At 37.1% G+C, this 21,197-nt stretch overlaps 1 protein-coding gene across 1 annotated transcript in view; it reads right to left on the bottom strand.

The window, feature by feature from the left end:
• The window catches only part of IL17REL (interleukin 17 receptor E like), a 44,737-nt gene that overhangs the window by 10,219 nt on the left and 13,321 nt on the right, over positions 1 to 21,197 (bottom strand). Inside the window, exons 2-10 of the mRNA XM_030961063.1 lie at positions 16,017 to 16,044; positions 9,957 to 10,106; positions 9,102 to 9,211; positions 7,569 to 7,683; positions 5,940 to 5,984; positions 4,965 to 5,104; positions 4,641 to 4,712; positions 2,304 to 2,358; positions 1,462 to 1,625 (exon numbers count right to left, since the gene is read on the bottom strand). Of these exons, the coding sequence (XP_030816923.1) occupies positions 1,462 to 1,625; positions 2,304 to 2,358; positions 4,641 to 4,712; positions 4,965 to 5,104; positions 5,940 to 5,984; positions 7,569 to 7,683; positions 9,102 to 9,211; positions 9,957 to 10,106; positions 16,017 to 16,044 (879 nt within the window). The remainder of the gene's footprint in view (positions 1 to 1,461; positions 1,626 to 2,303; positions 2,359 to 4,640; positions 4,713 to 4,964; positions 5,105 to 5,939; positions 5,985 to 7,568; positions 7,684 to 9,101; positions 9,212 to 9,956; positions 10,107 to 16,016; positions 16,045 to 21,197) is intronic.

The following is a 21,197-nucleotide window of genomic DNA, read 5'->3' as shown; positions in this document are numbered from 1 at the left end:
GGCAGCTGGCCCTATCTGAGCAATCTGCAGTAGTTTCCAGCATACTACAGGGATGGTTTTCAGGGTTACAGTACAATAAATGGACCAAATTCAATATCAAACTTACTAGAATTAATGAGTAAAAAAACCAGAATCCATTCTATCCATGAATGTTAATGATCCTTGTGGGTCCCTTCCAGCTCAGGATATTCTATGGTTCTATGATTAATATTAATGTTCAGTCATTAAATGCAATCAGTAAATACAGAAAAACACTCATACTCTGTAATAAGTTTGGTTTCTGTTCTGGTGATACATACAATCATTATCATCCAGACCCCATTTTATTCTTATTTTATTTTCTCCCTTTTTCTCTCCTGCAAGCGATGAATTGTACTTGTTGCCAGCAGATGAATAATCCCAGAGGGATCACTCACATCTAGAATTAAATTAATCTGTTTTTTCAACATCAAAGCTTTGTTGGAACTCATAAATGATGAATCTGAACAATCACTAAAGGCTTGGCCAGGAGTTCCTAATCACAAAAGCATTCGACAGTCTGGAGTCAGCCCCACCCCCTCCCCAGTCATGTCATCAGAATAACAATATTAATCCAAAAGTTTCAGAATTAATCTCTTGTGTTTGATTTTTTTTCCTTTTCTGTTGTTACTTTAAATTTTCTGCCTTCTCTCCACAATCAGGCAAGCCTGAAACTTACTTTTCACAATGAAACAAATTCTAATGAACCTCAAAAAGCCAGAGCATTCAGTATCATCAGATTTCAGATTGAAGTGTTAAGCCATTCAAGATACATGCATTTGAAAACCCTTCTCAACTTGAGAAAATAAGTGCTGGAACAATTAAGAGACACAATATTTCAGCACCCACAATTTCAAGACACTGGACCAGGCTGAGGAAGACGCTTCAGGAAGATCTTAATTACAAAACAATTGTGCCCTACCAAAGTACTGTTATGTCTCCAGAAATATGTAAAGAGATTTAGCTTCATTTAATTTATATTCCTCGTGTCTAAATGTTAAATATCTACATCTAATCTAATCACAATAGACTCTTGTGACAGTAAAAAGAAGGTGGTACCATCAGAGAGAAATCCCTCCAACCTACTATGCCTATCTAGAGATAAGAAGAGTTGTCCTCACAGTGTGTCTGTTTCTTACTTTAAAGGGAACCTGACGTGAACTATAAATAAAAAGCAGATCCTATTTACCCCAAAGAATTTAGCAAACATTACTAGCTGCCCAGTCATCTCCACTTGCTATTTCTTTATAATGAGTCAGTGACTATTTTGAATAAATCATGTGATTAGTGTGCAAGAACAGACTGTGATTATGAATAGTTTTAAGTATCAGAGAAGAAGAGAGGAATTTGCAACTGCTCTTATTCCAAAATCTAGTTCTTCACATTTTGCCTTTGGTGATGCTTTTCAATCTCACAGTTTCAATTAATCCACACAGCTCTTACTTTCTCAGAAGAATTTTTGAAGGATTTTTCTATATCTTCACAAAGGTCATTCGACTTTGTGAACCTGCATAGGTTAACCGTGACAAGGACAGGACAGGCTGGCTCCCAGGCAAGGGTTTGTGTTGATGGGTTATAAACAATATTGTCCCATAGCACCTGTGTATCTGTGCACAAAGAGAGAGGGAAAACATTACTCAAAATGTCCAGACAGGAATCAACACAGTTAATAAGTCTGGTACCTCTACATGTGCTTTAAACCAAAATCTTGGACTTAACACAATAAAACACTTTTTAGGCCACACTTTTTTCTATTTGCCTGGTAAAAAAATTACTTTCATATGTGTGCAAATAAGACAATTTCTTTTTCTGTTTTTCTGTTTCTTTCTGAGCTGTCATCTCAGACAAATTTCTGATATTGCTGGAATATTTGTGTGAATAATTTCCTGTTAAGCATAGAACTCATATATAGTTAACTGTCTCCTTTTTCAACTCCTTGCTCCCTCCTTTAAGTTGGGTATTGGACACCCTCAAATGTCTCCTTGAAGCCCTCTTCTCACACCATTTCTAAGCTGACCTTTTATTCCTACTGCCCAGTTTGTGTGTCACTTAAGCAAATGCGGGAAATGACCAGCAAGTTACTTAGTGTTTTTGTTGGCATAAACTTGGTGAATTATTTGGTCTGAAAGTAAGTTGTTTCATCTACCCACAGTAAAACAAACAAATATGATTATTTCCTTGAAGTTTTGCAATACATGATTTTCAGTGAAGACTAATTTAAACTGTGACATAGTAATGGAGCTGCTGAAAGTCACTTCTATAAAGAGTAAGCACACAGTACTTGCCATTTTCAAAGGGGCAAAGTTGTATCCTCCTTGCATCTGGAAGTGCCAGCCAACCCTACAACCAAACAGTGGACATCAGTTAGAGGTTGTCAAGGTTTTTTAACATTTTAACATTTTTTAAACATTTTTAACATAAGTGTTTAGAACGTTTCAGGTAGAATGTGACAGAAATTTTTCCTGCCAAAGATAAGGATGCTATGCTTGTTAGAAAGCTTTGGAAGTCATTTTATAAAAGTTTTGCACCATTTTTTTATTTTGTCGTTCATCATTAGGGGCACTAAACTAAGGTGATCCCTTCTAACACTATATTCCTATTTCTAAGTTGTATATTTGATCCAATTTCATTTAGAAATTCTTCTAATTTGATTTTCATTAAGTTTCTTACAGTGTCATTACTTTCTAGGGAAATCAAAACATAATCATTATATAAGATCTCCTGGCCTGGGCAATGGTAAAGGGTGCATCCTTAAAATCTGAAGACTTACACTTAACCCAATCTTCAAGTATAAGTGCATCGCTGCTGCAATGCCCTATTTATTTAGATTCAGGTGCAAATGTTTCTATTATTTGGAGTTCACATCTGTTTGCTCAGCAATCCTATTGCGGAATTTTCTGTGTATACACTGAGAGAAATAAAATTTTTCTAGTGATTTCATATTTTCAGAGTGGAATGAAAAAATTCCCTAGGCTTCGACAAGACTTGGTGGTTCAGCTTGCCTATTTAGGTATGTGATTTTAGGTCCCACAATGTACACATCTAAGTGTCACTAAAGTGCCCAAATTACTGTCAAAGTAGCCTCATTTAGACCTAGCCAGTGCAGCCAGTGGAATCTACAGTGCAGTCCAGCACATCCCAGAAGGATAGGCCATCTACCATTGGTCAGTTGAGCAACTGACTGTATTAATTAGATCTCCACTGACTTTAAGAGTTTGTTCACCTAATTCAAATGTAGGTGTCTGTATTTGGATATCTATATTTAGGTATCTTAATCTGCAAGGTAAATCTAACCTCAAAATTCAGTGAGAAAACTAGGTTCACATAGCATCTTTCTATGTTATCAGGATAATTTTAAATTTGTTTGGGACCTTTTGTTCCTTGTATAAAAGACATTCCAAAATCTCACTTCTCAGGTTATCATAAAAGTCTGTAACTATCCTGAATATATTAATGGAATGAAGTTTATCCCCCTTCATTCTCATTGCAAGAATGGCTTCAGTTTAAAACATATCTTATTTTTCCTTATAAGTGACCCTTCTGGTCTGTATTTACACAGCAAACATAATTTCTCTTTGCATGTGTTTTACCAGGCTAATGGAAACATGGTATTTGAATCTCCATTATAAAACAACCTCTTCATTCCCCAAGCACTACAGATTTTTTACGTGCATCTTCCTTTTGAATTAATCTTTCTTAAATATGGATACAAGAATTCCTTGCAGTATTTCAAAGAAGGCTTTGCCCACACTTTCCTGTTAGCTTGGAATAATCTAACTCACTAGACTTTTGTTCCTGTTTACATGTTGACATCATGGAAGCAAGCTAGGTTAATCACCCTGAGATCAACTATTTCACCCAGATCTTTTTTCTTCCACTGTTATTTCTAAATGAGGACAAACATCTTACAGCAAGAATTCTTTCTATCAGAGCAAGTGCATGAACTTGCACTTCATACTTTACACTTCCTCATCCTTCATTTATGTCACATATGAAGATCTCTAGTCTCTTCCAATCACGCTGACCCTCTTCCATGTTGATTATAGGGCCCAACTGTGTTCCAGCAAATCCCCATGTCATGCATTTTGTCCCCATGTCATTGACGAAAAGATTTATATGAGAATGACTCTAAGTGTCATCCTTAAATAACCTCCCTACCAGCACAGGCCCCCCCCCCAACTCCAACAGGAGTTTCTGAGTTAGCCCTGCAGCCTGGTATTACCTACCACTCAAATCTTGCCATCACTCTCAGTTTCCTCAATTCCTGTTTTAGTTTCTCATGCAATACTATATCAAATGCTGCTGACATTCAGTCAGATTATGTCTTCTGTCTTTTCGTTGTTTATAAAAAAACAGTCAAAATAATATTACACATCACATTCCATAAATTATTACAAATTTTATCCCATTTTCTTCTGATTGCCATGTTTTAATTAGCATTTACTAAAAAAAAAACAACTCTTCCTTACATTTATGTAATTCTAAGGTGAAAAAAAGCCTTAGTCAAAAACTTGGGTCTAGAGCCTTTTTCTTCAGGCTTTTCTTCCTTTCTTAGCACAAATGCCTAATAAAATTTCTTCAATCAGAAACACAAATATATACCAAATTCCAGATTGTATTACCTCAATGCAAAGACAAGGGAGTAGCTGAGAATATTTCAGAGAAACGGATTTAAAAGCTTCTTTTCCTTTTATCTGAAATGAAAAAGATGGTCATAAATCCAGTACAGTAAATTTCTTTTAATAAAACTAAATGATAGTTCTAGATATAGATAAATATAGACAGAGATGATATAGCTTATACAGATATAGATTATGTAGGAGATACAGATGATATAGCTATAGATATAGACACAGATGGCATTTCCTGTAACTATAACCTTTATGAGCATTGCCACCTGCAAGGCACCCCCCACAGTTCCCCAAAGCGCCAGGAGTTTAACTCACCACAGCAAGTGCCCCAACATCTTCACAGGTGAACCATTTGTGGCACAGGCGAACGTAATAGTCTTGATCTCGAGGAAAGTTGGATACATTCACTGTTACAATTTTCCTTGCCCTGTCTAAATTATAATCTAACTTGCCAGCTGAAAAAAAAATTAAAGCAAGCATGAAATTATTACATCTCTTTCTTTATAACTTTATTATGTCTATTTTATCTATTTATAAAAGGTACAGAATATATTTCATAACTTGATGGAGATGAAAATCAACATCTATAGAATCTTACCTAGAATATTTGAAATTATTATTACTTTATACTCTAATAGTCCTCTTTTTTATGAGATATAATTTTCATTCAACATTATTTAGCTTAGCACTTCTAATGCTGAGAGGCCAAGACACCTACCAATTTTACCTCAACCTTAGTACTTGGAATCTTATGTAGTTTAAGTACAAATATTTGAAATATACACACTAATACTACAAGGGCTGATCATCTCAAGATTGTAATTTTGTTACACAGAGAATATGCACAACTATGATAGACAAGTGTAATATGTCAAAGGAATATTTTTATTACATGTATTCACAGGTATGCGAAAAGCAGTATAGCAGTTTGGAAAATCAATTTCAATCTATTTATGAGGTCTGTCAATAGATAAAACATAAAACCAGCAATCCAAAGTGCATTAAAAGAACACAAATCTATTTCCAAAAGCTTATAAATCAAATAGAATATCAAAACCTTTACCTCCAATGTAGCATTTTCAATAGAAATATATTTCCAGAACATTACCATGTACCATTTCAACAGAAATCCATTTCCAGAACATTACCTATCAACTACGTGGTAATTATAAGTAGTGGTAGTTGGAAATCATAATTTTTTCTCCCTGCTCATTTAAGTATGAAAACATGTAATTGTGTAGGTCACCAGGAATATCTCACAGCTCTAAGTTGCACAGGAGATCAGCTCACCTGAACAAGCTGGAATATATTTTCCCACATCACTGTTTCTGCAATCTGCAAAATAGAAGGCAGAGTCTGTTTCAGTGCTGCTTTATTCACATAACTGTGTAAACCAATTGCCAAACTATCCAGTAGATTCCCAACAGGAAACCTCTCTCATCTCTCTTTTTAAGGGCAGACTTGCATACATTTTTAGATAAACACCAAAAAAATATGTTCTCTTCCCACACACAGAGATTATATCACAATATGCCATTAAGGACCTATCTCCCCGGTCTGGGGTTTCTACTGGGAAACCTCATCAGCAGTTAAGTCTGTAGTTGACGTTATAGCACCACACTTCTTTACCTAGAACCTAACAATAATCTGAGTAATAATATTAATTTTGGTTACTTTTTCCCGAAAAACAACTCCTGTTGTTTGCCAGGCTCATTCCTCTGTTATCAATAATTCTGTATTTTTGCTATTCTGACTCCAGCCTTAGAAAGAAACATCCTACCTAGCTCCTAGGAAGCTTACCAGAATTAGTAGCCGGGCAATGCTTTCAGAATATCTGGTGTTTTTATCTCCAAAACTTAACTCTTAAGAACATTAAAACAACTTTTCATATGTTGCTTTCACCCCTCCTTGCGTAACACATTGGACCAGCACTTTACTCTAATTTCCCCACAGAGTCCTTTTCCACCAAGAAATATTTCCTATTTTCATTTGTTCACTCAGCCTTGTAACGTGTCTTAAAACTGGGCTTCGTAAAACCTTGTTTCCTCCCCTCTTTGTTTGCCAAGTACTTATATAATTCAGTAGTGAATCAGGACTGATAAGAAAACTAAAGGCTTTTTAAGCACAAAAAGGCCTTACTTGTATCCAAGTGTCAAACCATGCAGTAGGGATGACACTGTACCAAGGGGCAAGGGCAAGAACCATCCACCCATGGGCTCTGGAGGTGGGAAGGCAGGACAATCCCAGCCTGGGATTCAGCAAGGGGTCTCATGTCATTTTTTGCTTTTTCCTTCTCTGGCCATACTGTATCTTGGTTGGACCACAGTGCTGAATCTATTTTTGTGTGCTCATGGCATAATTTGTAAAAAATTCGTGGGCATTTCATCCCAAAACATGGAAAAATGCTACCTAATCTTTTCCAGTTACATGTAAACAGGCTATAGAACAGGTAGTTAATGAAAGTAAAAATAGATTTCTAGAGACTTTCTTCTTAAACTTTCCTCAGCTTCTGAAGCCACCCCTGGGCCACCCCTGCAGAGAAGCAGCAGCTCCATCTGAGGCACAGAGAGCAGGCAGGGCTGAACCTGCAGGCAGAGAAAGAGCACGCGCCAATCACAAGGAGGGCAACATGGACAAATGCATAGTGTAAATTCAGTTTTCCACATACCTTTAGACATAAAATCTGGCTTTTATATCAAGTTGAGGCCTTTTCTTGCTAACAAAAAAAATCAAACGTAAACTAAGACTGGTCCTGGCATACATGAGCTACCATCAGTTAGGACAGTGAGTCAGGTAATGTCCCAGAATGTGAGGTTTTTGTTTGTTTGTTTGGTTGGTTGGTTGGTTGGTTGGTTGGTCTGGGTTTTTTTAATTTACAAGATATTTCTTGAAAAGCATCTGATTTAAGATGCTTCCTACCTTCAACATAGTATTGCTGACTCAGCTTGACTTCACAGTAATGTGGTACAGTTTTCATGGTCACATAGATGTGTTGTGCTACATTGACTTCAATGCAATTGAATTGTACCTGTACCTGTTTAAAACATTGATAAAACTGAGTTCACATATGACTTCCAGATACAGAAAAACCTTTGGTTAAGATATTCAAGAAAAAAATATTTTTGTTCAGATATATTTACATTTAAAAGCAGCATTAAGCAGTCAATAAGGTAGCAGTAGGAACATAAAAGAAGCAGATACAACTTGATAAAAGGATTTCAAGGAGTATCATTATTTCTTGTTGCTATCACCTTCACTTTTAAGAAATCCAAATATCTACAAGATATCAAATAATCCTAAAAGCATAAAAATATCAAAAGCCCCAGTCTATAGCATTTTACAAGAACAAATAGTTGCAGAATGGCAATAAGGTCTTAAGTTTTTAAGTCTTAAAAAAGCGTTTAAATTTTTAATGGCAACTTCAGAAAATGTATTAATTACAGTAACAGTTTATGAAACAGAAAGCAATTTAAGAAACAAAATTTGAGGTCCAGTTATAGCAGGTCATTTCCTCGCTGCTATCAGTTAACTATTAAATTCCTTGTAGGTTTTCATGTTGGATAGTCTCCTATTTGGTAAAAAGCATTTGGAGGGTAAAACATGTCATATGTTACCATTTTAGTGACTGAATTGAAACTAGGAAAATTTCATGAAATATGTTTGTTGATTCTTGCCTATAAACTTGCCTTACTCTAAAAGCTACTGGCTGCTGACTGGTGGCCCTGCATTGCCCATAGGGATGGATGTTCCATCATCAAGGGACACCAAGTGCAAACTGCAGCTGCAGTTTGGGAGAACTTTGTTCCACATGTGCAATCAGTGTGACATTGTACAAAGCACATGAAGCAACACTCTGTGTACGGGATTAGTAATCATTGCCCACCAGTAACTGCAAAAATTCATGCCTTTCAAACACTTGGTCAAGGGTGGTTCTTTTTTTCCTCAGTTGCAAATTTTAGTAACAAATACTTCCCCTTAACAAATACTGCCCCTTAAAAGGGCTTAGGACAGATGAGCACAAGTGCTTAGGCACCTGTCTGTCTTCTAGATATGTAAACTCCAGTGGTAAGTTTGACTGAAGTAATATGCACTTAAAATCTCTGTAGCATTGCTCTTCCTAAACACTGGAATCAGAAAAGCTTCCACACAATTTGGAGGGCACAAAAAGAAAGCTAGCTAGCAGGACTGGTATGAAAATTAGGCTCTGCAGAGAAAGGTTCCCTAGTCAAAAGGTAAGCAGAAGAAGTACAAAGACGGTGGAAAATTGAATTTATATGTTGTAAAAGGGAATTTTGTTGTGGAGTTTCATTTGGCTATGCTGAAGCATATGTTTCATTGTAGTTTTCCACAAAGACAATAAGGAAAAAAATAAGCAATATGCAAAAGATTTTTTTTCCAAAGGCTTGTAAATGTTTAAATGAAAAATTACCCCCCCCCCAAAAAGGAGTTTACCTTCTTTCCATTAAGCATCTTGCTTTTTTTCCTGGTGAATCTCACATTTACACATTGAGATTGCTGTGTGTCCAGTGAAAAAGAACATATTTCCAGCCCACGGACATTCTCTGAAATGAGTTAGGAACAGATTGCAAAAATATAGTTTAAGCATCTTTAAGATGATCAAAAACATAAATTAAAATACACCATATCATAAGCTTTCCTTCTAAGTGAAAGGCACATGTATCTCTGTTTAAAAAGAGACATTATATATAACTCACACATAGGAGTAGGAGCAAGGATTTAATACAGATTGGTATAAATGAAGCTTTAATTATGCAAGTTTAAAAATAAACCTATTAACTCTGAGAGAAGCAGCTAGGAAATATCTAAATGGTAACATATGAAGCACATGAATGGCAAGGTGTTAGTAAAAATAGACTATGCACAGGAAGTTCATATACTTTCATTTTCTTGTAGTGCAGAACTGTAACTACAGATGAATAAACTGTTTCTCCTTCTGTAGGGGCAGTCACTCATGTTCAGATTGTCAGAGCAGACCAAATTAGTGTGGTGCCTGCATGGATGCCAGAGCAAGAAAAAAAAGGGCAGCTGTGTGCTTGGGGCGCTGGCAGAGGACAAGTTACATGTGTTTTATTGGAAGCCAGAATTCATTATCTCAGTTCTCATTCACTTGAGAAGGGTCATAACTTCATCCTGTTTTGTAGTAAAATGGTTTCACAAAAATATTTTTCTGAGAACATTACATGAAAACAGCTTGGTCCCAAACAATACAATATGGAGCAAATTTTGGCTGAACGGTCACAAACAGAAAGTGAACAGAAAGGGCTCAGTAGCAAAGCTGATTCCTACCATCCAGACTCAGTGTTCCTTTAATGTTTAAATGAAGAGAGCATGGGCTTCCTTGCACACATTTCATCACTGTTGAGATCTTCATGCTTTTCAGTACCATAGAAGATAAAGATGCAGGAGCATCATGGCAGAAGCTGTTAAAAATATCACCTGCAAATGCAAAAACAAGGGCAGAGAAGACTCATTGCACACAGGATGTCTGGGGGAGAGCAAGCACTACAGGGGAAGCTCCAGCTCTCCTGAAACCAGTAAGAAAGTAACCAGCAAAGCCAGTACTTTACCTAAGACTTTCACACAGCAAACATGGCCATGTAGGGGGCTGGAATAAATTTCTAGGCTTAGGGAAATGTTAACCCACAAGAGGAAGCAATCACACTTCTAAAAACTAAGGTTAGCAGAACACACCTAGACTAATACTGGTTCTAATTAATTAGATCTGCTAGATCATGGCTAAACTAATCGTTTATAAAAACTTTTTTCAAAACCATTCCCTGTATATTGTGAGCACTCTCATGATAATACTTTAATTTTGGGACTTTCTGACGGTCTCCATTGATGTTAAAATTTCACTTTCACACAAGAGGGCACCATTGCATTCCTAGTCATGGAAGAGTACCTTATACCTACAGGATTTCCTTCTGCTTTAGACTAGAACAACAAGAGCAGAATAAATATTGTCCAGGCCTTCTTCAAGGCACAGCACACAGTAATCCATAGGCACAGAACACAGCTACTACATCTTCTTCTATTTCCCTGTGTAAATTTAGTCATTCCAAAGTTGCAGGAAACAGGTTTGTAGAGCTAAAACTATAGGCTAGGAAAAAAGGAAAAAATAGTCTTAAGGCCCCAAACCTCATCAGTTAGCATATTTCATCTCTTTCTGCTTCTCAGCCTGCCTTACACAGAAATCAGGTATTTATTTATGAATTTATATTGGTACAGTGGATTTAATCCCCAGTGCATTCCTTGGGCTTCCCTACCTCACATCCACTGTTTGTAGTTCCAAAAACTAGTCATTCAAGAAACTATCAGAACAAATAACCAGGGAATTGGGTTTTGTCCCTTGGCTTTGTGGTATGCAATGCAGCACAACTCTTTTTAGCTGTAACTATGTAACTACTATTTCTTTGAAATATATCCTAGATTTCTCCCTTTCATACACAGCATAAAAGTTAAAAACCACACAAGTTAAAAAAAAAGTATTTTATTGACCATTCTCCTTCCTCTGGTGAGAGGCTAGAAGAACAAAAACAAAATAAAATTGATTCACATAATTCAACTGTTCAAAATGCTCCTAGAAGGAGTTCAACAAGTATGGCAAAAGGTATGGAAGTATGAAACAGCAGTGCCACAATACTGTGTGGCACTTGCTATAAAATTCAGGATAGCACTCTTAATAGAATTATCAGGAAAGGGCACATCCCCCAATGTCAAGCCAAGAACTGTTGTCAAGTGTGGATGCTCAATGATTCACATGGATTGACATCCACAGTTCTCACAGAGGAAAGGTATGGTGAAGGATGAAAGACAAAGCTTATCCTTACTTGTCCTTCCAACCCTCCCAGTGAAGGAAAGTGCTCTAAATTCAAAGACTGAAAGTGTATTAACCTGAACAGGACTTCTTCCTGTCTTATGAGATCCTCATTTTCCCAGTGTCCAGTTGCAGCTGAAGGCCATTTTCAAAGATCAGATACTGATACTGCAGGATGTGAAGACAGGCTGACATAAATGTGTCATCTTCACTTAAATCTATTAAATCTGTTAGGCTTTAAGTGCCCTCACACCTGGTATCAGGAGAAATAAGTCCTGTGTGATACATATCACAGACCCACAGTCAGAAAAGACAAACTCTTCACACCCAAATGTCCCCACTGTTAGCCTGGTTTTGTGTCATTGACCATATTTTGGAGGCAACAGGACGTGCTGATAAGAACCAAGTGGAAAAGCATGGGAAAACAAGGACACTTTAACTCAATTGGCAGTAGGTCAGCTCTGAATTATCCAAAGAAATACTGACAACTAGCAAAGACAATTTATGCAAACCAATGAAAAAACACAGATCATTCAAAATACACACATAAGGCTTTAAGAGCAGTTGGAGTACCTTGACTTTTGAAGAATTTATAAACATTTCCACAGAGATGAGACAGCCTTCAGAAGTACAGTGAACATCAGCTTGATATGAACACTGTATTCCATGTTCCAAGAATGGGTGGTGTGATAATCCTGAAGGTATCTCAGGATGGAAAGTTATTGCACAACACTCAATTAATCCACCCACAACAAACTGGAAGTTTATCATATTGCAGAATTACTTGGTAATTATTACTAATAATGTGATAAGTGATGGTTAGTTTGAGCTCTGCCTCTTTGCTCAAAAATATTTTTTCCTGACTGCATCATATGAGATGCAGTTGTGGATACCCAATGGTATCTGGGAGTAATTGTTTCTGCTTAAGGTTTGATTATTGGTGTAAATTTCTTGATCCAGGCTTATAACCTCACCCATTGCCATGTCTGCATAGAAATTATTTAAGGACAGGGCATTGTTTGTAGACATATGTAGATAGATAGAATAGATAGAATAGATAGATAGATAGATAGATAGATAGATAGATAGATAGATAGATAGATAGATAGATAGATAGATAGATATTGAAAGTGGATAGGTCTTTACAAACCATTCTGTTTGGGTGTATTTGACCTTATTTTTTAGGGGGCAGGGGGAGGAAAGTGTCATGACTTAGCTGAATTTTCTCCTTAGGTGTTACAGCCTGAGTATGATATCATCAGATGTTCCAGGGCTGGAATTATCTTATGAAAATTCTAAGTTAACCTGGGTGCATTACTGACATTGGATCAGCATCAGACAGATGCACAAACACTCTGCTGTCCCATCAGCAGAGACACTGTTCTTCTTGATCATGGTTTCTACTTTCAAACTGAGAACAAATATGTTATGCACTGAATAGCATGAAATTATGCTTCCACTTTGGATTTTTTGGCATTAATTTTATGATAGATTTTGAGAATTGCAAAACATTCTGCAAAACTCATTAGTAATAATCTAAATGGATCATATCATGCATGAGGATACTAGCACTGGATTACAGTAAATACATGATACAAGGATGACCTGACAGAAAATAATTTTCATTGCATAAATCATCACAGTATGAGACTCATTTCTGACTAATTCTTCAGTAAACTCCTACTTTATCATCTTTTAATCCCCCCTTAAGATATTTTCTTCTGGAACACACCCCATTTTCCTTTTCACACAAGTAGTGTTATCTATACCACAGAAGACATAAAGATACATCTTGCTACACAAACCATCTGTTGGGTAAATCATACCTAAATTTTCTGTTTATGAATAATAGCTGTAATTAGCCCTACATGAGAGAGGGATTGTTGCTTTAATAAAAGGTTCCTCAATTATGGGCACATATAAGCCCAGGCATAAAGAAACCAAGGCTTATTATTCAGCATGTAGACATTTCCTTGTACTTTTGCCATCAGCTCAACCACGGCAGATAATTTTTTTAATCTGATGATGCAGCAATCAACCTAGAACTGTCACAACAGCAAATCATACCTTATGTACAGTTGGATAGATAATAGAAGCCAGAGCTGAGCAATGGATATGCAAAAGAAATGAATAGATGGATAATTTGAAGCCTCAGGTAAGAAGATGAAATTGGAGAAGAGTATGAAAAAAAAAGGCAGAGAAAACCTATTAAAAACAAGACTGAGACAACACCCAATAGAAAATCCTAACTGGTTTTTTATCTGATGTTTCTTCCCTAAAGTATTGGAAGAATCTGAGCTACTTAAGGATACTGACAGTGCTAAATCTGGGAGCATCTCTAAAGCCTACTAGAATTGCTTCACTGGCACATCAATCCATGAGTATGAATTACAGTAGTATTTCAAACCTATTTGCATATGATTTACCACAGTATCTGTTGCATCTGTTCATTAGGATGATTCAACAAAATTCGTCAGCAAAGTAGATATGCTGCCCTACAATAACCACATGGTGCACTTCAGTTAATAAGTACCAAAATTCACTACTTGTAAGTACTTACAGCAATTATGAAATTGATTATATTTTAGACTGACAGCCTCTCTTTCACAAGAGATTGCAATGCACAGTAAATTAACAGGATTTCATGGTTATGTGTTCAGAAAACATTTCAAGCTTTTAGAGGTATTGAACAACACTGTGATATACTGTGCCAAATACATTTTCTGAAAATGTAATTTTTTTTTAAATCATTGATACTTTGATATCCATGTATGGATATATTACAGTGAATTTCAAATACTACAGTAGTTCTTATGTCTAGAAGAACAGGAGGAAGAAGGCAGAGTCAAAGTCACACTGCCAAATACTACTGAGGTGGTGGTTGCAAATTTTAGGAAATATCTTTTTGTTGCTGCTAAAAGAAATTACTACTGCTAAAGTCCTCTACTATAGAGTTAAGGCCTCTTAAGGTAATTTTATCTCAAATAACAAATAATTTTAAAAAATAATATAGAAAAGGAAGTATGCAAAGGAGTATACACCCACTGTTGCACAAGTGAATTAGGATGAAGACAAAAAATGCTTTTTCATCGCCCCTCTAATGCTGAGTCATTCTACATACTACTCATGTTGAAGATAACTGATAAGTTTTTTTCAGACAGCACTGAAAAACCTACAACCAGTTTCATGTATATAATCTTCAAAGATACAGATCTTTAGTTTACAAACCCTTCAGTGGCCTTCCAGTTGAGTGAAACATCTAGCTTATCTGATATGCATCAACTGCATGTCCCTGCATCAGGGCTTGGACCAGATGACTCCCAGAAGCCCCTTCTGGCCTCAGCCTGGCTGTGCTCTGAGCAACTCTGGCAGTCAACAGAGAGTGACAACCCCTCTTGCCTCTCTCCCAGCATAGAAATACCCTTGTCCTAAAATGGATGGAATGAATCACCACCTCGTGGTACCTGTGAGTCTCCATTATCTAGATCTGCACTTGTGTAACACCCAGCAGAGATTTTAACTCATAACCAACAGAATTACGGGTGTTCTTCCCTTTGAGAACCGGCTGAAGGGCTTGATTTTCTCAGCCTGTACTGCTCAAGGATGTAAAGGCATGCTTCAGCTAGCAAAGCAAGGGTCAACACCTCTGTTTCTTCTTCTACCTTCCACATAGTTTGTCCAACTACCAGCTCAGCTGCCCAATCCTAAGATTCATTTACAACCCCTGAAGCAGTCACCAAAGGCTCACTCTGCTGACCAGCAGAAGACTAGAGATTTTTTCTGGTGGAACTTTTAACTGCATCCCTTCCATACACATATTCTTTCTCTCCATCTCAACACAATCCCATAAATGCTATCCATTTTGAGTAAGGATTTGTGCCAGCTGGCATTCAGCTCATGCCCCATCAGCATCTCACATGCTTGAGCTCAGCATTGGATCTCCCCCCTGTCTATGCCCTCACTGCCATGGGGATTCAGGAAAGGCACTCTGGACAGCAGCAGTGCTCAGAGCTGAGCCTCCAGCTAGGACAGTCCTCTCAGGGGAGACTGACTGTCCTCTGAGTGGGGACTAGGACTGCCCTCTCAGGCAGGACTGTGACTGTTCTCTCAGGCAGGACTGTGACTGCCCTTTCAGGGGGGATTGTTTGTGAGGCAGCTGCCTCATACTTCCCTGCAAATGAGTGTGTGCACTGGAGGAGTGACTGATGGAGGCTCCAGAGGTCAGGTAATTCAAGCCCCTGTATTGTTACTGTAGGCAATCTCTATAATGAATAGAAGCAAGAAAAACATGTAAAATGACTTAGCAAACTCTTTTTCCTTCACTATGGTAAGGAAAACTATAAAGCAATTGTCATTATTAAACTAATATTTATCAAAACCTACCAATTTCCAATGTTTTTTATGAAAGAACTGGTAGCAAATACCCTGTCATGACAGTGATCTGATGTCACTAGGATAATGGATTTAATATCTTCAACAAATTATCTTTAAAAATAAACATAGTAGACATGTAAATTATGTATACTCACCAGAAGGTTTGCTTTTACATTGAATCCCCTGCAAACAGAAAAAAATATTTTAAAATCTGAGGTAATAATAAAAATAAATATCGCTCAATCATTGTACACAAGTAAACATACCTTAAACAGATAAACATATTCATAGTCCACAACAGAAATAATTTTCAAAGTTAAACAAATTATTTTCCAATACAGTGAAAAAGCACATCAGCGCTGCCTATGATAGCCTGATACATATGGGGGCACAAGGTTAGCGTTATCCTCGTTTTCATGTATTTCTACTGAGGTGTGTAATTGCTTTAACAAGTATAAGAGTTCCATCAAATAAAGACATTATTTTATCAGGTATTACCATTCCTACTGACCAAGAGTTCATGCATTATTTCATTAAACTCTACAATGAATTTATTCATACCAGGGCAAAGAAACACAATTATTTTATAATGGAAGATATCTAGAACATTATTGAATATATATTATTTTTAGAAGATCCTACTAGAAAGGAAGCATTATGGCAATTGCAAATGAAGTCTAGAAATAAGACTTTTTATTTCAGACATCTGGCTTAGAAGACTGAAAATTAAATTATTCAACCACAGTACTTATTGTGTTCAAGGGAAAGTGTCTTTGTAAGACGCAAAGTGAACCTGGCATTGAGATTTTAACAAGCTTCCAGCTATCTTTCAGACAGACTACATCCATTTTCCCAGTAAAATAAACATTTAACCACACACTAAAATTTTGTAGAGTACAAAACTAACAAATCTTACATTGACTGCTATGCATGACATTCTAAAGAAAGGCTATTCCTTAGCCAGCAAACACTGGTTGCTGCTGTTCTGGCATAGCCCTTATACCAGTATTCTTTTGCATAGAGAATATATGTTCCCATGTTCATCCCTTTAAAAGCAGTGTCCTGTTGACAGAGATATTTTTATCACACCCACAAAAGTAGCAGGCAGCCCCTTGTCTCCTCTGCTCTCAAATGGGATGGCAGCTCTCAGTCCTTTTCAAACATTTTAGGATCTTGTCAACAAACCAACAATCTGTGAGCTTTAGAGCCAGCAAAAGTCTTCTGGTGGACATTTAGAAGTTCTTTAATTGAAACACAGAGGCTACAGCCTGGGCAAGCATTAGCACATCATAAAATAACTATTGCTTGGTTTTCCAGGAGGCTTTCATCCACAAGGAATCCTGTGCTCCTCAGAAATAAAGCTGTGGAGCAAAACCATGTTATTGCAGCAGGTGAGAAATCGCAGCATATTCACTCCCCTGTGGCAGCTGCCTGGGGTACCTGAGAAGTGTGTCCTGTCCTTCATGACAGCTTTTTATTTGAGCTAAATAAGCTCCTTCTTAAAGGAGGCCTTTAGAAAACCAGTGACAACAGTCTAACCTGTATCAGTTCCCATTCTTCTGTCCTTTTGGCAGTTCTATTTTTTAACAATCACTTTTGGACATAAGTTGTCATCCTTTACTACTGGCAATTTGGTACTATGACTCAAAACGTGCAAATGCATAAAAGATGGTATTTTAAACCACATTTTCTAATAAGACAGACATGGTCATATACTGTCATAGATTAAAGATTAGAAAAATTATTTTTGACATTGTTAAAGATATTGGTTTGGCTGCTTCTACAGCATAATACATTGACACTCAAATTAGGACCTGTTGCAACAGACAAGGGGTAATGGTTTTAAATTAAAAGAGAGTAGATTTAGATCAGATGTAAGTAAGAAAATGTTTTACAGTGAGAGTGGTGGAAACATTCAAGGCCAGGTTGGATGGGGCTGTGAGCACCCTGGTCCAGCTGGAGCTATCCCTGCTCACCACAGGAGACTAGACGACCTTTAAAGTTCCCTTCCAGCCCAAACCATTTTATGATTCTATAAAGTGTACCAAACTTCTTCACATAACTGTTCTAAAATTGGGATACTTCTGTTTCAAAGGTTTTATAATTTCCTCAAATCCCCACGAAAACTGAAAATGGTAACTGATAAGACCTAATTTCTGCTGTAGAAATACTAGTTATTTATTAATTATTTCAGAAAGGAACTGCTGGATCAACTAATTTCTCAGTCATTACTTACTGGAAGAAATTAATCATTCATGAGGCTTATCATTCAGCAAATTACTTCCGTATTTTTTACTTCCCATTTTGCAGCCAGACTGTTGAAAATATTTTGGTTAGGTGGCTTGACGGAGTTCCCAATTGCCAGTCAAAATTTCTTAGAACAGCATCTTTAACTTCTCTAACCATTCTTTCTGGTTACAATCTTAGTGCAAAAAAATATATTTAAAAAAATCAAGATCACACTGAATTAAAGAACAAAAAAACTAAGACATATCAAAGGATTCAGCATTTTGATTAGAGAAGGTCATCCCCCTGTTATGACACCTGAAAATTGAAAACTGAATGTAAAATAATTAAATTACATATATTGCAGGGAAAAAACCAAAACACTCACTTCCGTGGGCTATGGCATGATAAAGAAATTCTCTTATACCTTATTCTCTTACACCTTATTCTCTTACATACCTTTTAGTCTATCCTAATTAATTATTGGTTTTCACTATTGCATAGAGAAATCCTGTTATCTGAACTCTTACATTTATTTTCTTGTCCTTTCCACAGGAAAGAAAGAAACATCCTTCTGTGACTTTTGATCTGGTAGGGAGATGTTTTGTCATTCTTGAGCACTTGGTTGTGCTCTGGGTGAGGAGTTGTTCGGAAGGTTTACATAAATAATCAAATATTTGCATGAACACTTGCCAATTACAGCAATATTTGTTCACAGCCCAATTTCTTATTTTTTTAAGAAGTGTTTCTTTTTATTGTACAATACCAAGTGGGTGGGGGTGGTATTTTCTTTTACAATCACTTTGCAAAACAGTCCAAAGAGACCATTTGTCTGAAAGAATAACTCAAATGAATTAACCAAGTTCCTCTCCCACTTTCTATATCTTTTGTTTTCAGGAATTTTCAGTGATGAGTGAAATAAAAAAACATAACACACTAAAACAGGAATGGAAATTTTCTTCCCCTTTTACAAATGCCTAGGGCATCTTTTATGCAAAAATAAGATCCTGAACATGATAGTACATTTTACTCCTATACAGGGAGAATCTTTGATTCATATCTTCTTTGGCAAAGAGCCTAAGTAAAATATACTTACACAATGCACAAACAGTTAGGGATTTTCCTGTTTCTCTGGGGTTTTCCCCTTTGTGGTATTACTCAACTGTAGCTAGAGGTTATCTGAACAGACACCACCAGCATGCAGCATTCTGAATAGAAGATGTGGTGCCAACTTTTTGGCTAGCACAGCAACTTCTCCTCAGTCTAAGACAATTGTAATATCCCATTGTTCTAACAACTGTAGAGAAGAGAGTGAGATCAGCAGAGGAAGACTTGGATTAGGGGCACAGAGAGTGTTTGCATGAATTAAAATTGCCAAGAGAAAGAAACAAAGATCAAATCTGCTTCCCATTTCCTCTCATATCTTCAGGCACTAAATCAAGTGCAGAATTGTGGAAATTCTTCAATGGATGTTCTGTCATGCAGGAAAGAGTCCCAGGAAAATTTGGGTTCACAGTCTACCTGCTAGGTCTGTCGTACTCATTAATAGAAGAGCTGGTGGCAGCTCTTCCACAACTCTATAAGGAATAGTAAGAAGCCTGAAAATTCTTTAAAATGTATTCTTTGCTTGAGACCAGGTTGTCAGACATTTAACATTCATTTATTAAGATACCTACATTAGTCAGTGAATGTAGGATCCTCCCTTTTGAGCAATGCTCACTGGCAAAGCTATTAGCTACATTTCTACTTCATGTTCAGTTGTCAGAGAAGGCAGAGAGAAAGGAACATGACCATATTCTGATGTTTCCCTCTATTCCAACAATCTATATTCTTTAACCACCCTTAAAAGCAAGCATGGGATTCTATGTACTTTTACAACACAGGGAAAGGGTGAGTTTGTAATAATTGATGTTCAAATTGTAGCCAAAAGGCCAATAAAGATGACTAATCTGAACATGCTAATTTTTGATTTCTAACTGAGAGGAGATGTTCTGCAAAAATCCATCATATTCTACACACAAATACAAAGGATGTCCCAGATCACTGGGTATAGTCCCCTCATAACCACAGGTACCATATAATCTAATCCCTTTCAAAAACTGGCAAAGCATAATTTTAAAATTAGTCAGGCTTTCATGTGCACTGCTGTGAGAGCCAAGGCTATTCCAGAAGATCTGTTTTCTGCTAGCACCAAACCTTTTAATTTCTTACATGACCACAATAATGCTTAGCTTCTACTGACTTCTGATTGCACTTATTAGCTTTTCACTTAAAAAGATGCTTCCACCCTGGAATTTACTTTTCATTTATCTGCAACCTGTAATATACCTTTTCTCAGCTTTTTTGTGAGACTCTAAAAGCCAAGCTCTTTTACGCCTCTTTAATAAACCAGATTTTCCTTCTTACCATCCCCTTCTCAGCACCTTCTTAAATGGAGTGACCAGAACCATCCACAGCTGTGAAAACATTGGGGTTCTGTGACGGTGGTCACAAGGGTTTTTGGGATGAAGGGAGACGTAGATCTGGCTTCATGATCAGAAGGCTTGATTTATTATGTTATGATATATACATATACTATACTATACTAAAAAGAAAAAGAAAGGAGAGTTTCCAGAAGCTGCTAAGCTAAGCTAAGAAAAGTAAAGAATGATAACACACAAGCTGGCCTTGACAAACTCCAAGAGCTAGCTCTGCTGTGACTGGTCACTGAACCAAAACACCCACACCAGACCAATCACACATCCACCTGTTGCATTCCACAGGAGCAGACAATCTATTGTTTACATCTTGTTGCTGACCTTCTCAGCTTCAGCAGGAAAAATTCTGAGAGAGGATTTTTCATAAAGGAAATGTCTGTGACAGGGTTCATTTTGTGCCTTGTGAAGTCATACTGATCTTTGTCTCAGCTGGGAACACCACAGCCATGCCATATCCTCCACCACAGAGGGGGAACTGCTTTACCCTTGATGTGTAAACAATCCAGCAGCAGCTTTCCTTTCTTCAGCTGCTCACCCATTCAGTTCACAGAGGGAGGAGCCTGCAGAGCCTGGCCCATCAGAGTCCTCAATGATTTCTCATGGCCCCTAGTAAAAAGCCGGGCATGCCAGTGT

The sequence above is a fragment of the Camarhynchus parvulus genome, chromosome 1A (genome assembly GCF_901933205.1).
Source record: "Camarhynchus parvulus chromosome 1A, STF_HiC, whole genome shotgun sequence".
Taxonomy (NCBI): domain Eukaryota; kingdom Metazoa; phylum Chordata; class Aves; order Passeriformes; family Thraupidae; genus Camarhynchus; species Camarhynchus parvulus.
The sequence above is the reverse complement of the archived record's forward strand: the minus strand, read 5'-3'. Positions and strand labels throughout refer to the sequence as shown.